The 16,700-nt window shown below is 38.9% G+C and overlaps 1 protein-coding gene across 2 annotated transcripts in view; it reads left to right on the top strand.

Moving 5' to 3' along the window:
- The window catches only part of FUT8 (fucosyltransferase 8), a 243,814-nt gene that overhangs the window by 119,765 nt on the left and 107,349 nt on the right, over positions 1-16,700 (top strand). Inside the window, exon 4 of one of the 2 annotated variants that reach the window (XM_034769407.1) lies at positions 6,661-7,084. The exons of the other annotated variant lie outside the window; for it this stretch is intronic. Within the exon in view, the coding sequence (XP_034625298.1) occupies positions 6,882-7,084 (203 nt within the window). The 5' untranslated portion in view covers positions 6,661-6,881. The remainder of the gene's footprint in view (positions 1-6,660; positions 7,085-16,700) is intronic. 2 annotated transcript variants of the gene reach the window in all.

The raw sequence follows: 16,700 nt of genomic DNA, 5'->3' as shown, positions 1-16,700 counted from the left end.
TTTTTTTCTCTTACTTAATTGGCCTCTCAGAGTTGGTAAGACAACTCCCACCTGTTTATGCTCTCTGTATGTGTGTATATATATATCCTCAATATTTATTCCACTCCATATGCATCCGAAGAAGTGGGCTGTAGTCCACGAAAGCTTATGCTCTAATAAATTTGTTAGTCTCTAAGGTGCCACAAGTACTCCTGTTCTTTTTACGGATACAGACTAACACGGCTGCTACTCTGAAACAAAAGAAATGGCAATTTCTTCTTTCAAGTTGTCTTTGCTTTACCACTTGTGGATACAGCAGCCCTGGTGTGGAGCTGCAGAACTGGCTTGATAATAGAGCTGGTAGGAAACCAAAATTTTCATTCTAAATTGGAATGAAAAGCCAGAATTTTCTGTGAAATGAAAACTCGGAAATGAAAGAATTTTTTTGAACTTTCTTAATGTTTTGTTTTGATAATGTCAAAATATTATTATTGAACATACCATATCAAATATAATGTATTACTATTTTAATATAACATTTAAAATGAAATCAAAACAATACAGTAGAAACAGAATATTATCTTCTCATCATATTTTGACCTTATAAAAATGAGATAAAACAGCTGAAATGATTTTCAGTCAGCTCTGTTGAATATCCATTGGTGTGGTGTTTGAATAGCTCCATATGAGGATGATGTCACTGCCCTCCTCTATGTAAGGAAATGCACCTCCCACCCAACTGCCTCAGTATCTTTGCTGCAGCAGAGAGCTAATGGAACTTGTCTCTAAGGTCTTCGAGCTAGTTAATTTAATTCTAGTTTGTTCTTCTGGTAGTTGTTAATGGTTTAGTTAGTATAGGTTAGCTTCAAATCGATTTCCTTACTTTTGCTAATAACCTAAAAACAAACTGATATACTACTGTACAGCTTTAAATGTTTTTGGTCAATATAGCTATTTATAGATTTTATCTCATGCTTTTTAGCTGTTATATATAACTATTTATTAAAATGAGCATTCTCTTTATTCATGGAATTGTCTAAACCATATGGCAATAGAGCATTTCTGTAAAGCTTGCTAATTATACCACCTGAAAATGTGGCAAGCTTTTTCTGTTTTAAAAAAACAAAAACAAATTACCAATGGTATTTCTTATTGTTTCCATACTGCCACAAAAGAATTTGGTTTTTACTTCAGCACTTTGAATGGATTTTATGTGTGGAAACAAAGATTTTAGAACTTGGTTTAATAAACCTTCTCATTAAAATTAAGATACGGTCAGTGTTCTTATATTGTATTATTAACTGTTGTTCTCTCTCTTGCACTCCAATAACTAAATGATAGGCATAGCATGAAATCCAGACTCCATTAAAGTCAGTGGCAAAACTCCTATTGATTTCAGTGGGGCAAAGATTTCACTATAGGTGTTTCAGGTATTTAGAAGAATTTGGTTTTTATAAATACTAAGAATGGATAAGAATTAGGGCTGTCTAAGGCCATGTCTACACTTACTGGGGATTGACACTGCTGTTATCGATGCAGCGGGGGTCGATTTAGCAGGTCTAGTGAAGACCTGCTAAATCGACTGCAGAGTACTCCACTGGAAGGAGAAGATTAAGGTAAGTCAATGGGAGAGTCTCCCCCAACGCAGTAAATTGACCTAAACTATGTTGACTCCAGCTACAGTAGCATAATTTAGGTCGACTTACCACGGTAGTGTAGACAATGCCTAAGGGATGTAACTATAAGTAATAGAATAAACTATTAGTGAAGTACTTTAAATGTCAACATTGTTAATTGTCATCATTGGCATCAGAGTTAGTACCTACTGAAATGAATGGGGCAATTCACATCTCAAAGTAATTGTCTCAAGTGCACTGCAAACTCGGGCAGACATTGCTTCATCGATTACACTACTACTCTCTAGCTGGCATACAGTGATGTTACAATACTGTTAAGAATAAACATATTGTATCACATAAATGCTCTCTAAAGATGCTCACCAGCTATGATGAGAAGAAAAACACTGTCTTTAAGAGCATTTTGAAAGAATCAGTTCCCAAACAGAGAGGACTGATATATGGATCTGATAATCAGACTTTTTCATCTGTGTCATCTGTTATTGCATAATTGTTTTTTTATATTGTTTTAAATCTTAAGGATCTTGAGTGTATCCTTGTCTGGATATGGTACTCTCCATTTTGCAGGAGATACCACTGAGGCATCAGTTAAAAAAGAAAAAAAAATCTTATCACTTAACCTTTGTCAGTGTGTGTTCCTTAAGTTTTTCATTGAATCTTGCCTTGTAGCAGTAAAAATTCATTCCTTGTCTCTGACATCAGAGTCATTAAAGATTAGCTTTTCCCCTGGGTTTCTGACTATAGTCTTTTTTCCCTCTGTGATCATAAAGCAAATTCCACAGTAAATTGGATAATTTTCATCATCTAATGAAAGCGCCTCAGGGGTCCGTATATATTTTTAATTGTATTCTAATCAAATACATTTGTGTAACATTTTGAATCAGTGGATATATTCTGTTGTGAGATCGTATAATGAAAATCCATCTTGCAATGTATGTTTGCAGTGGAGGTAAGGAGGCAAAATTAGAGTCCCAACTAAAACCTTAAAAGCCTGCTGTCAAGTCAAATGTAGGCCAGAAAAGCAATATAAATGTTTTAATTGAAATAAAAAAATTACAGTTGAAGCAGTTTTTTTAAAATTAATATATGTTCCCCTGTGGAATTATGGTAGTACATGAACATCTGAAATAAACTTGGCTTGAAATTGACTGGCCTCATATCTATTTCCAAGTTCAATAGAAAAATAAACTAGATTTTAAAATTCAGTTTGAAAAATCTAAAGTGGTGTTAGTAAGGCTTTTTTTTTCTTAAAGGCATTAAAATCTGACAGTGTCCTCTCATTTCCACAATTAGCTATAGATGCAGAAAACTACCTTTTCTGATCAAGACTTTTTTTCTAATCTAGTTTTATTTTATAGAGTTGTAGTTTTAGTGTTAGCATTGTTTATTTGTAACTGTTGTTTCAAACTTTTTTCTGCATTTAGTACTTTGTTTTTTCCTCCCTGTGTGCACTGTGGCAGAGTGGCAGGAATTAAGACAAACCTGAAAGACATGCTTATTTTCTTGTCTGGCTAAGCAAGGGTTATTTGTGCAGCCATTGTGTCAATTCCTTCATGCCCCAGGCTCAGAAAGAACAAACTCTAGGTCTTCTTTCTAAAAAAATCACTGAAAGCCAACTCCTTAGATTCATCTGAGGCAATTAAATATTCTGGAGGCAGAATGAAGGCATCAATGCTGGGAAAAGGCAACAGAGCGTCCTGTGGCACCTTTAAGACTAACAGATGTATTGGAGCATAAGCTTTCACCCACGAAAGCTTATGCTCCAATACATCTGTTAGTCTTAAAGGTGCCACAGGACTCTCTGTTGCTTTTTACAGATCCAGACTAACATGGCTACCCTTCTGATACAATGCTGGGAATAGCACCATCCTGTGTATCTGCTGCAAGGGATCTATCTGGGACTGTTGATGCCATGGTTTCAGCACTAACTGGTTTATGCCACCTCCACTTAAGTTAGCTAGGGCTTCTGAAATTGTTGCTAACAACATTGTCAGCTTTTCAGTCCCTGGAGTGGTTCTGGTTCTAAGGGTTTGATGAACCCCTTCTTCTAACTGGGATGTTGTACCTCCATCAGAAATAGTGGTGCAGTCAAGTCAACGTTTCTAGTAGGCCTGGGTTCCACACTTCTCTGCCCTCAAGCATAAAGGCAAGAACAATTAGGTCTTCAAGGCATTTTCTGTGCCAATGATCCATTCCTCCTTTAGCTAGAAAAAGTAGTCCTAGAAGCATAGGTCCAGGAAGCGCAGAGGGACTTCAGAGATGTCAATTCTGTCTTCCCCAATGTTAAAAAGAAACTAATCTGCAACCCTGTCTTGCCCTCCAGTCTCTCCTAAGCAGACAGGGAGGCTACTTCTTCCCTGGTGTCAATGTTGTTGCAAGCTCTTCTGGTGCTACTGATTCCCTGGACTCAATTTGACTGTCCTCTGGAGGAAAGAAATCTTATTGTGCCAGGGCTGCTGGTTATCTGGTCAGGGGAAGTCTTCCTTGGTTCTAGGGAAGGTTGTTCCAGTTGACCGTGGTGTCTTCCGGCTTTGAGACTTACCTGGACAGCTTGAAGAACAGTAAATATGAGATCTGGTCCCCCTCTGGTCCTTCTAGGAACTTTCTCTATCAAATTCATTAGGCTCATTGTGTGAATTTAATCTAGCCCACTTTACCTGGTCCTATAATCCCTGGATGAGGTGGATTTATTGACAATCTTCTATGCCATCTGTTTCTATATGGTGCCCAGGGTCTTCACCAAATACTTTCCCCGGGTGGCTACTTATCTATGGTCTGAGCTAATTCTTAAATGCGTGAATTTAGATGGCCATCTGATTGAAGCATACTTTTGTCAGGCTTTGAAAAACTTGATCAAAAGTACTTTGTAATTCATTTCAAACTCTGGACATCCTGTTATATTGGGGAAAAAAGTCTTCTGGTATCCACTCAGATGATTTATTTTACTAGCGCTATATCAAACCCAGTTCATGTCTTTTTTTTTTTCTATAGGAGAGGTTTTTTTTTAATGTGTCTCAAGGCCTATTTACCTTAAATGAAAACCTGTGTCAGACAATGAGGTTCTTCCTCCATCTGATAGGCCTCATGGCACCCTCACCATATGTGACACTTTATGTTCACCTTTGGATGAGGTCTTCCACCTTTGTCTAGCTCAGAACTTTACTCCTAATGTGGATGATATGTATGCTTACCTGACAAAGATCCTTGAGTTTCTAGAGTGATGGGAATTGGTGATCACTTGCTCAGAGACGAGGAGCATAGGGGAGGAGAAACTACTTATAAAAAAAATATTGACAATGGTTAGGCTGCTGGTGCATTGAGACCATTACCTAGCATGCTGACCAATATTGTCTCATTATTTCTTTATATTCTGTCTATCCTTGTACTCTGTCTCTTGTCCTATACTTGGATTGTGAACTGCTTGGGGTAGGGACCATCTTTTTGTTCTGGGTTTATACAGAGCCTAGCACAATGGGGTCACGATCCATGACTAGGGCTCCTAGTCACTGCAGTAATAAAAATAATTAATACACTATTGCAGGACTGCTTTAGTAATGTCTTTGCAGCTATGAGGTTTGAAGGACCAGAGCAGCAACTGGACCTTATTGATTCACTCTTCCTCAGGAGGAACAACCAAAAGATTTATGGAAGCATAAATGTCTCCCCAGATGCAATTTGCTTTTTTGCCATGACAAAACAAAATATACATAATATAAAGCTACCTTAGAAATGTGTAGAAAATTATGGGCTCCTAATGCGCGATTCTGAAATTGTCTTGTTCAAGGAAAAGTGATCTGCACATTGATTTGTCTCACCAAAGACCCCTTAAATAGAAAGGCTGAGAGGGTTACTAGAAACCTTTTTCGCTTAAGTGCTACTCCTGTTTGTCTAGATCTGCCATCTGCTGGTTGTCTGAAACGTAGTAAGATGAAGGTTTTGTGCCACACGCTCAAAAAAGGTGAGGAAGCTCTGTCAGGTTTGGTGGTAGTTAGTAGTTTTCATGTTACCTTGAATTACATGGATCTGGAAGCCAATGGTGTCCACATATCCTTCGTTCCTGGATGAGTATGTGGGTTATTACATGGCAGAAAAACATTCCTTTCAACTTAGAATGGTGACTTTTCCTTTGAAGTTGGCAGAGCCACAAGGAGACCATCATCGAAGGAAGGTGAAAAAAGAGAGTAGTCAGATAAATGTTTGAGAGTTTTAGTTTAGATGGTGGATTTGCAGACTTGAAAGGAGGGAAAAAAGAAAATTCCCAACTGCATAGGAAATACTGATTCCTGACAAGTATCAGAGGGGTAGCCATGTGAGTCTGAATCTGTAAAAAGCAACAGAGGGTCCTGTGGCACCTTTAAGACTAACAGAAGTATTGGGAGCATAAGCTTTCATGGGTAAGAACTTCACTTCTTCAGATGCAAGTAATGGAAATTTCCAGAGGCAGGTATAAATCAGTATGGAGATAACGAGGTTAGTTCAATCAGGGAGGGTGAGGTGTTCTGCTAGCAGTAGAGGTGTGAACACCAAGGGAGGAGAAACTGCTTCTGTAGTTGGATAGCCATTCACAGTCTTTGTTTAATCCTGATCTGATGGTGTCAAATTTGCAAATGAACTGGAGCGCAGCAGTTTCTCTTTGGAGTCTGGTCCTCAAGTTTTTTTGCTGTAAGATGGCTATCTTTACATCTGCTATTGTGTGGCCAGGGAGGTTGAAGTGATCTCCTACAGGTTTTTGTATATTGCCATTCCTGATATCTGACTTGTGTCCATTTATCCTCTTGCGTAGTGACTGTCCAGTTTGGCCAATGTACATAGTTCATTTGTTGTTTTAGTTCTGGAGTTGATTGTTTTATTACATGGCATATTTCTAATAAACACGGTTTATTTACTGTGAAAACTTAAAAGATTTTCTTTCTTTAGTTGATGAAGCGGTAGAAATGTAATCTGCCAGCTTTCTTGAATGTATATTTACTTTAATTGCAGTCCAATATATTCCATTATTTATAAATCACGTTACTTAATTACACTTGCTTTATTCTTTCTACAGAATATAAAACGAAGAAGCACGTGATACTAAAGCTTTCTACATTCAACATCATAAGGATCTCTCTTAAAGAATTGCTGTAGGACTAACACTGATTATAATTTGTCTTAAACATAATGTGGTGAAACAGAGGAACAGAAGTTGTCCATCTTTGTGCAGACTAAGGAATTACAATGTTTATTTTGTGAGCTAAAACAGTTTTGCAGTGAACTGAGCATCTGAAAATGCGGCCATGGACTGGTTCCTGGCGTTGGATTATGCTCATCCTCTTTGCCTGGGGGACCTTGCTATTTTATATAGGCGGACACTTGGTACGAGACAATGAACACCCAGATCACTCCAGCCGTGAACTATCCAAGATACTTGCAAAGCTTGAACGTTTAAAACAGCAAAATGAAGACTTAAGGCGGATGGCAGAGTCTCTCAGGTAAGTTTAAAAAAAATTATTCAGAAAACCTGTGGGTGATGTCTCAGAAAGTTTTTTGAAGTTTTTTTTTATCCCATTGTTTATACACATTTGCAAGATTAAAACCGATTTCATACAAGCATTTTTTTTCTAGTTATTCCTCTATGCACATGGTGGCATGGTTTATTGTGAATGTTCAAAAAATTTAATTGTATGACAGTTACTATACATGATGATGATGTATGACAGTATCAAGACAAATGTAATCTATTTTAATGCAGACTTTGCCCCAGAAGGACATATGTGTAACCCTTCTGCCAGATGGAGCCAGCAGCAACAAGGGCCAGGTTCAGTATCTTGAGGTTCCTTTTCAACAATACAACACAAAACCATCTTGAGCCCCCGCCCAGTGACCTGGGACAATTACACACCACCCCCGGGCGCCTCTAAGAGGCAATACTTCCCATCTCGCAAGCACAGAGTCTGAGTGTAGCAAAAACTTTTAATAAAAGGAGGGAATTAACTCAGCCTGCTCGCCAAGATGTCTTCATGGCCCCCCCCCCCAATACTTAACACAGCTTTCAGGTTTTAGTTTTAGTAAAGGGAAATCATGCCTCACCAATCTACTAGAATTCTTTGAGGGGGTCAACAAGCATGTGGACCAAGGGGATCCAGTGGATATAATGTACTTAGATTTTCAGAAAGCCTTTGACAAGGTCCCTCACCAAAGGCTCTTACACAAAGTAAGCTGCCACGGGATAAGGGGGAAGGTGCTCTCATGGATTGGTAACTGATTGAAATATAGGAAACAAAGGGTAGGTATAAATGGTGAGTTTTCAGAATGGAGAGAGGTAAATAGTGGTGTCCCCCAGGGGTCTGTACTACGACCAGACCTATTCAAGATATTCATAAATGATCTGGAAAAAGGGGTAAACAGTGAAGTGGCAAAATTTGCAGATGATACAAAATTACTAAAGATAGTTAAGACCCAGGCAGACTACAAAGAGCTATAAAAGTATCTTTCAAAACTGGGTGACTGGGCAACAAAATCTTTCAACAAGATAAAATTTAATGTTTATAAATGCAAAGTAATGCACATTGGAAAGCATAATCCCAACTATATCTATAAAATGATGGGGTCTAAATTAGCTGTTACCACACAAGAAAGAGATCTTGGAGTCATTGTGGATAGTTCTCTGAAAACATCCACTCAATGTGCAGCGGCAGTCAAAAAAGCAAACAGAATGCTGGGAATAATTAAGAAAGGGATAGATAATAGGACAGAAAATATCATGTTGCCTGTATATAAATCCATGGTATGCCCACATGTGGAATACGGTGTGCAGATGTGGTTGCCTATCTCAAAAAAGATATATTGGAATTGGAAAAGGTTCAGAAAAGGGCAACAAAATGATTAGGGGTATGGAACGGCTTCCGTATGAGGAGAGATTAATAAGACTGGGACTTTTCACCTTGGAAAAGAGACAGCACAGGGGAAATGTGATTGAGGTATATAAAATCATGACTGATGTCGAGAAAGTAGATAAGGAAGTGTTTACTACTTCTCATAAAACAAGAAATAGGGGTCACCAAATGAAATTAATAGGCAGCAGGTTTAAAACAAATAAAAGGAAGTATTTCTTCACACAATGCACAGTCAACCTGTGGAACTCCTTGCCAGAGGATGTTGTGAAGGCCAAGACCATAACAGGGTTCAAAAAAGAACTAGATAAATTCATGGAGGATAGGTCCATAAATGGTTATTAGCAAGATGGGCAGGAATGGTGTCCCTAGCCTCTGTTTGCCAGAAGGTGGGAATGAGTGACAGGGGATGGGTCACTTGATGATTACCTGTTCTGTTCATTCCGTCTGGGGTACCTGGCACTGGCCACTGTTAGAAGACAAGATACTGGACTAGATGGACCTTTGGTCTGACCCAGTAGAGCTATTTTTATGTTCTTATGTTCTCAGTGATTTCAGCTCTCAGTTATATCAGCTGTTAGTGGGGGAGCCTCACTGTTGGTGCACACTGGGCAGTCTCTTGCAATAGAGACACTGTCCCAAAGTAGGTCTAATACTTAGACCTAGGTATCAGTGATTTCAGCTCTGCAGCATGTAACAAGACTTTCAATTGAGTCTAAATTAACTCTTTTATTATGCCATGGAGAGAAGAAGGGTCTAATGATGTCTAGAACCCTTAAACAGGACCCACACCAGCAGGTACAAATACCTGTCTCTATCCTCTCTCAACTTATTGGGCTTTGGAACCCATGTCCCCTGCCTAGCGAGTGCTGTTCAGTTGAGGGTGAGTCTCTCAGTTGGGGTATGCCAGGTACAATTCTGCTGCCTTCAGTTCACACAACAAGGATAACAACCCTTTATTAATCCTGCCCTAATAACAAGGATACTGGGGATCCAACACCAGGCACAAGTGATCATTTGGGCAAGCAGTCCCATTATGCTGAGCACCTAGGCAGGGTGGGGGTGTCCCTGCAAACGAGATCAGTTTTGAAGTCTTCTTCCACAGCTCATCACTAGATGTCAAGGGGAGAGCTCATCTAGACTCTGCTTACAGTAGACAATTAACTTATTTTAAAATGTAGAATGTTAACTATCAGGGCCGGCTCCAGGCACCAGCTAAAGAAGCAGGTGCTTGGGGCGGCCAATACCAAGGGGCGGCACTCCGGCCGCTATTGGGGCGGCAGGTCCAGGTCTTCGGCGGCAATTCGGCAGCGGGTCCCTCAGTCCTTCTGGGAGTGAAGGACCTGCCGCCGAATAGCCGCCAAAGAGTGGAGTGGCGTGATCGTGCTGCCGCGGCTTTTTTTTTTTTTTTTTGCCCCTTGGGGCGGCAGAAAACCTGGAGGCGACTCTGTTAACTATGTTATAACAAAGATGCCTTCTCTTAAAGATATTTTTCCAAGCATTTGGATTGCTTGTAATTGACATTGACGAGATGTACTATACTGAAGAAATGTTAGTGTTCACATTTTAGAAAAGTAGCGGAATTCATTTGTAATTTTATTAATCTGTGAACAAATTGTGCATAGCATATAAAGTACAGAGAATTCAATACTTTGGTCATCTTTATGATTGAATGGAACAGTGTGTGCAACATGCTGTCAGCTTTAAAGAAATGAAGTGATATTCCTACCCTTAAGCCCTGTTTATACCACGGACATTTTTCAATAATGTCCAGCTGTTACTACCATGTGGAGCAGAATGCTAGTGGAGACTAACTGCTGGCTACCACCATTTTAACATTGTCAGTTAGAGCTGCTTCAAGTAAATCTAATTATTATGGCGATTACAGTAACACCAGCCAATGACATGTCTACACTAGACACCTAGAATTGCTAACCTTGATAGAGCTGAACTGTGGATGGAAAACCTTTGCTTCGTTGCTAAGTTTAAAGAAATACTTTTAAATAGTGCAAAAAATCCTTTTTAGAATTAAACTATCATGTAATATTTTTGCACACCTCTTCACCTTACTGGGCACAGTCAGACCCTATTAATATTAAGAGATTATACAAGCATTGAGGGAGAAATTCCAGTACTAGATAGATAAATGTTTGGAGTGAAACAGGGAGGATTTCCCTGCCTCTGGTGAAGTTCTTCCCCCTCATTGAATACTGCTAAACTCGTCCTATGAAAGATAACTTATTATTGAATCACAAAGAATTATGCGATTTAGCTTTTCACCTTTCAAATCCTGCAGATTATACCAAACAGCATTTGTCATTTCACAATATTTTCCAAAGGAAAGATGCCTCTTTGCATTCCTACAAAGGCATTATCCTCCTGACAATTACATTTCACAGTTACTTTAAATTGGACTATTTACAGTCATCCGAGATAAATATTGCAGATCATTTAATAGACTTTCTAAACTCTGTTAATGTATGCTGGTAAATAAATTGACTAAATGTTTTAGTATATTTTTGTTGACATAATATTGACATATATTGGGAGTATCTTCCCATTTTAGAGAAAAAGGAAAGACCTTTTCGTCAGCCACATTTTAAATATTGTCTAAACAAGCTTAATGAAATAGGATTTTCTATTAGTCCTATGTTAAAATGTATATATTATAGTAAAGTGCTGTGCCAGAATGAGAATCTGAGAAGAAATAATAATAAAGATTTTAAGGCCAAAAAGGATCAATATATCCATCTAGTGTGAACTCCTGCATAGCACAAGCCATAGAATTTTACTCTGTAATTCCTGCAATGGAGAGAATTATTCATCTCTATCATATAAGTGAATAACTATTGAGCCCAATAACTTGTGCTTTAACCAGTTATATTTTAGAAAGACATATAATCTTGATGCAAAGACTCCAACTGATGATGAATTTATCACTGACCTTGGTAAACCTTCTTTTGATTAACTCACTTAAGAAGTATCAGAGGGATAGCCGTGTTAGTCTGGATTTGTAAAAGCAGCAAAGAGTCCTGTGGCACTTTATAGACTAACAGACGTATTGGAGCATGAGCTTTCATGGGTGAATACCCACTTCGTCGGATGCATGCTGCTTTCACTTAAGAAGTTATTTCCAATTTGAATTTTTCTAACTTCAGCTTCTATCCATTGGATTTTGTTATGGCTGCTAGATTAAAGGGCCTTCTTATGTCAGATATCTTCTTGCTATGTAGGTATTTATAGACTAATCAAGTAACTGTAATTGCTGTAATTTGATGCAATAGGTTGGTTTGCTCTCCTTAGAATTTCTGATGTTGCAAGAAATTCTGAAGTGAACACTGAAGATCTTTTGCAGGAATTTACTTTGGAATGAGTTGTTCTTATCGGTTTCTATTGTAGAGTTCCATGACTCTGCTCCATAAAAAGAAGACACATGATGCTGGTGTTAAAATTTTATATATTTGTGTAAATGTCAGTCATGTTACTTTTCAGGTTGATGAAAGTGGTTTATTTCTTGCTTGACATCTAGCATGGTGCAACGATCATTGCACATCTCACTCCCTAAATAGGTAAAATGACTTACTTCTAGTGTTTGTCTACTCTCATAGTTGCTTTGGGGATATTGATAGCCATATATATTTGTCTCCCCCTTATTGATGAACAAACCAACTTGTTTTGCTATGATTGCAAAAAGCTGGGTCTTTCATCCATTAAGCCATGTATTGAACTAAGCAGGACAACGTCATCAGGAAAAACAAGGTAAACCAATTGTTCATTTTTCCATTAAAATCCCTCAGTTGTCTTCTGTGGCCTTCTTCTATCCAGATTAGTGGCACAGAAATTTGGCAAAACCTTTCTATAGCTATCAGAGCAGATTCCCACTTCTGTAGCTACATTTAATTCCTTCAAGTCCCCTGATGGGGTTTCTTAGGATTCCCAGTCAGCACAGGCTGGTGTAGGTGGCTCCTGTGGCTCCCTCCCGCAACACTCAATTCAGGGGGCAGGGAGGGTCAGGAGATGTACCCAGAGCTTGCTGTGCTCTGGCTATCCCCAACCAACATAAGGATCTCTGGAGACCAGACTCATTTGTCTCAAGTTAGAGCTGCCTCCACGTTGCTCTTATCTGCATTAAAGCATCTGCCATGGACTAGTGTAGAATTGATTAGTGGAACTGAAAAATGAGTTAGGTTCAAGAAGGGACCTAGTTTGATGTGGCATCTGAATAATTTCAGACTCTTTGTGGGAAGAAAAGGACAAGTTCCAGATTTATTTACTGTCTGGGAATGAATGCACAATTGTGGTCCTATATGTAAAAGTGTGAGATATGTCACTCTTGTGGCAACCAACAGCAGGGCTCTCTCATGCTACATGAGCTTCTTATCAGGGTGTGGAAGGCGACTGCAGTGAATTTATTTACCCTCAAGGAAAAACAGTATCTTATGACATTATATTACTATTCCAATTTCTGGAATACCCTGCCTGATATGAGAGTTAGGAAAGTGATTAGCAAATGAAAGACTTTGCAAGATATGGGATTCTGGGCACTGTATTTGCTAACAATAGACCCCAACTTGTTTCTGAAGAATTCAGAAAATTTTCTCATCATGAAGCAATGGGAATGTGGAGTCACCGGTGAAAACATCAGAGACTACTATAAAAAATGGTATCCTTACCATTACTGGTGCACAAGAATGTGATGTCACAGGGATGCCTGTGTATTCCAGTACAGCTTCTGATGATGAAATGTCAAACCAAAACCCTGCTGCTGCTGAGGAGAAATCTTCTGCAGCCTGAAGTAGTGGGGCACTGCAGAATTGAGATGGTTTATGTCACATCTAAGAGCTATTTACACCTTTGACCCCTTTGTGTCTGAATGTAATCTCTTGAGGTGACAGGTCTTTTGCTTTCACCTTTCTCAGGGTAGAATCCCATGATTCTCCTGCTCTCCAGGGCGCAGCAGAGAGTTTATCAAATGTTTGCTCAGTGTGCCTGACTGGATTCATCTCCCCTGCAAGACTTCCCTTCGACAGCTGTGCCCAGTGCGTGAATCACATAAAACAGACTATTTTGTATGGGATGGAAAATTTGTTGTTTTTAATTTGCTTAAAAAACAGGAAGGCTGTAGTTTGAGTAGAACTGGAGAAAGAGAGTCAGACGTCAGAAGGGATCTAATTTAGTGTGGCACCAGATGCTGAAAAAAGGAAACCAGGACAGGGCTGCTAACGTACTAGTTATTTTTTACTACAACTGCCTATCTGCTGCATCCATTAATACCAATGAAAAAGCAGAGGAACAGAACCAGGTAAACTTACTTGACTTCCTGGCAGCCCCCACTGCTCTGGTGTTCCCCAGTAGCATGCATTCACATTTAATATATTTTTTTATAATTTTTGATTTCTCTTTTATGCAAGAGACCAGATGTGGGGCACTTTTGAGACTATAGTCGGGAGGAGAAAAAAAGGGTGGTTACTCCTGAAGAATGCAGGAGGTATCTCTTGGTCAACCAGTTAAATATAACAAATATCTAAAAAGCCATAAATGTGACATGGGCTTTCAGTATCTCACATCTTTCTCTAAATAGAATAAGTAATATTCAAAACAATTGTCCTAGAATACATTGTTTATATTTTTATGATAATTTATGCTGATATTTAACTAAAATAAGGCAGTAGCCAAGAGTTAGTGGATTCAGCATCTATATTTGAAAGCGACTGTTTTAATGCACCTGGAACCATCGATTAAACAAAAAATACCTCCCAATTTCAGAGATGTCTAAATTAGAATTAGGGAGAGAAGACTATTGTTATACAAAATAACGTCTGGGTCTAGACATGATTTATTTTTAGATCACAGCGATCAGTGATAGAAGGGGCTATAACTACTATGCCTAAACCCCCCCCAAATGCTGTATCTTCACAGTAAAAAGTGGTGTATTTTTACATTAAGGTAGCTAACTCAGGTTAGCTAACTGGATATAAAATCCTAGAGGATACAAGGAACAGTTGTTTTTACCTTGATGTAGCTCGTCAATGTCCGCTATACCTGGGGTTTGCTACAATGAGGTAAAAACTAGGGCTGTCAATTAATCGCAGTTAAATCATGTGATTAACTCAAAAAATTAATTGTGATTAATTGCAGTTTTAATCGTACTGTTAAACAATAGTAGAAGACCAACTGAAAGTGTGTGAAGTGAATTGAAAAATTTTTTTTGTCATTTTTACAGTGCATATATTTGTAATAAAAATAATATAAAGTGAGCACTGTACACTTTATAATTGAAATCAATATATTTTAAAATGTAGAAAACATCCAAAAATAATTAAATAAATTATATTCTATTATTGTTTAACAGTGTGATTAATAGTGATTACTTTTTTTAATCACTTGACAGCCCTAGTAAAAACCACAGTTCTTTGTTCTCATGATGATTTTACACTGGAAGTGCCAACTGGAATTAGCTCTCTCCATGTAAAAAAACGCCTGTTTTTGCAGTGAAGACCTAGCATGACTTTAGATCTTGTCTTCACACGAAATTTATACCTGTTTAAGCTAAGGTATAAATTGAAACCATTATACTTATAATGGTATAATTCCTCATTAGGACACTTATATTCAGGTATGAGTGGGGTTTTTTCAGTTTAGCTAAATTTGTTTTTGCAAGAGGTTTAAGCTAAACCACACAGACAGACACACACAAATACCACGCTTATTTCACAGCAGAGTGTCCATGTGGCAAGTTACAGTAGTGTAACGGTATCCACAGTGGTGAGGCATGGCTCCACCAGGTGTCCTTAGCATGAGGAGCTCTTGGCTGTGCCTGCTGTGGACCAGCTTCCTGAAACCACCAGTTTCTAGCAACACAATCACCTTCCAAGCCTCAGCTGGCCTTCCTCTTTTAACAGGTAGCGATAGGCACTCACTAACCCCTGAGTCTTCGGAGCATTCCCTGTAGTGTCCAGTCTCTTATCCATTGGACACTCACAGAATTACCAGGCCTGCTGTTCCAAAGGAACAGTACACACAGCTTGTAAGATTCAGCTCACAATCACCAATTTGTTTAACACAGTGGCACTAATAATGAAAACAAAAATAAGTTTATTATTAAAGAACAGAGATTTAAGTAATAGTGAGTAAGAATATTGGAAACAAATGGTTACATACAAAACAGAGTCATAACTAAAGAGTTACCCTATTGTCTAAAGATGATTTTCTCACCCAAAGCTCTCCCCAGTGCTTTCATAGAATCATAGACTTTAAGGTCAGAAGGGACCATTATGATCATCTAGCCTGACCTCCTGCACAGCGCAGGCTACAGAATCTTACCCTCCTACTCCTGTATCAAACCCCTAACCTATGTCTGAGCTATTGAAGTCCTCAAATCATGGTTTAAAGACTTCAAGGTGCAGAGAATCCTCCAGCAAGTGACCTGTGCCCCATGCTACAGAGGAAGGCGAAAAAATCCCAGGGCCTCTGCCAATCTGCCCTGGACCTGGGGGAAAATTCCTTCCCGACCCCAAATATGGCGATCAACTAAACCCTGAGCATGTGGGCAAGACTCACCAGCCAGACACTCAGGAAAGAATTCTCTGTAGTAACTCAGATCCCACCCCATCTAACATCCCATCACAGGCCATTGGGCATATTTACCGCAAATAGTCAAAGATCAATTAATTGCCAAAATTAGGCTATCCCATCATACCATCCTCTCCATAAACTTATCTAGCTTCAAGACTAAGCTTGATATGTCTTTTGCCCCCACAGCTCCCCTTGGAAGGCTGTTCCAGAACTTCACTTCTCTGATGGTTAGAAACCTTCGTCTAATTTCAAGTCTAAACTTCCTGATGGCCAGTTTATATCCATTTGTTCTTGTGTCCACATTGGTACTGAGCTTAAATAATTCCTCTCCCTCCTTGGTATTTATTCCTCTGATCTATTTATAGAGAGCAATCATATCTCCCCTCAGCCTTCTTAGGCTAAACAAGCCAAGCTCTTTGAGGGCATGTCTACACTACGAAATTAGGTCGATTTTATAGAAGTTGATTTTTAGAAATCGGTTTTATACAGTCGATTGCGTATGTCCACACTAAGTGCATAAAGTCAGCTGAGTGCGTCCTCACTACTGTGGCTAGCATTGACTTATGGAGCGGTGCACTGTGGGTAGCTATCCCACAGTTCCCGCAGTCTCCACCGCCCATTGGAATTCTGGGTTAAGCTC

This window comes from Trachemys scripta, chromosome 4 (assembly GCF_013100865.1).
Source record: "Trachemys scripta elegans isolate TJP31775 chromosome 4, CAS_Tse_1.0, whole genome shotgun sequence".
Lineage (NCBI taxonomy): Eukaryota > Metazoa > Chordata > Testudines > Emydidae > Trachemys > Trachemys scripta.
Note: the sequence above shows the minus strand (reverse complement) of the source record. Positions and strands in the feature narration are given on the sequence as shown.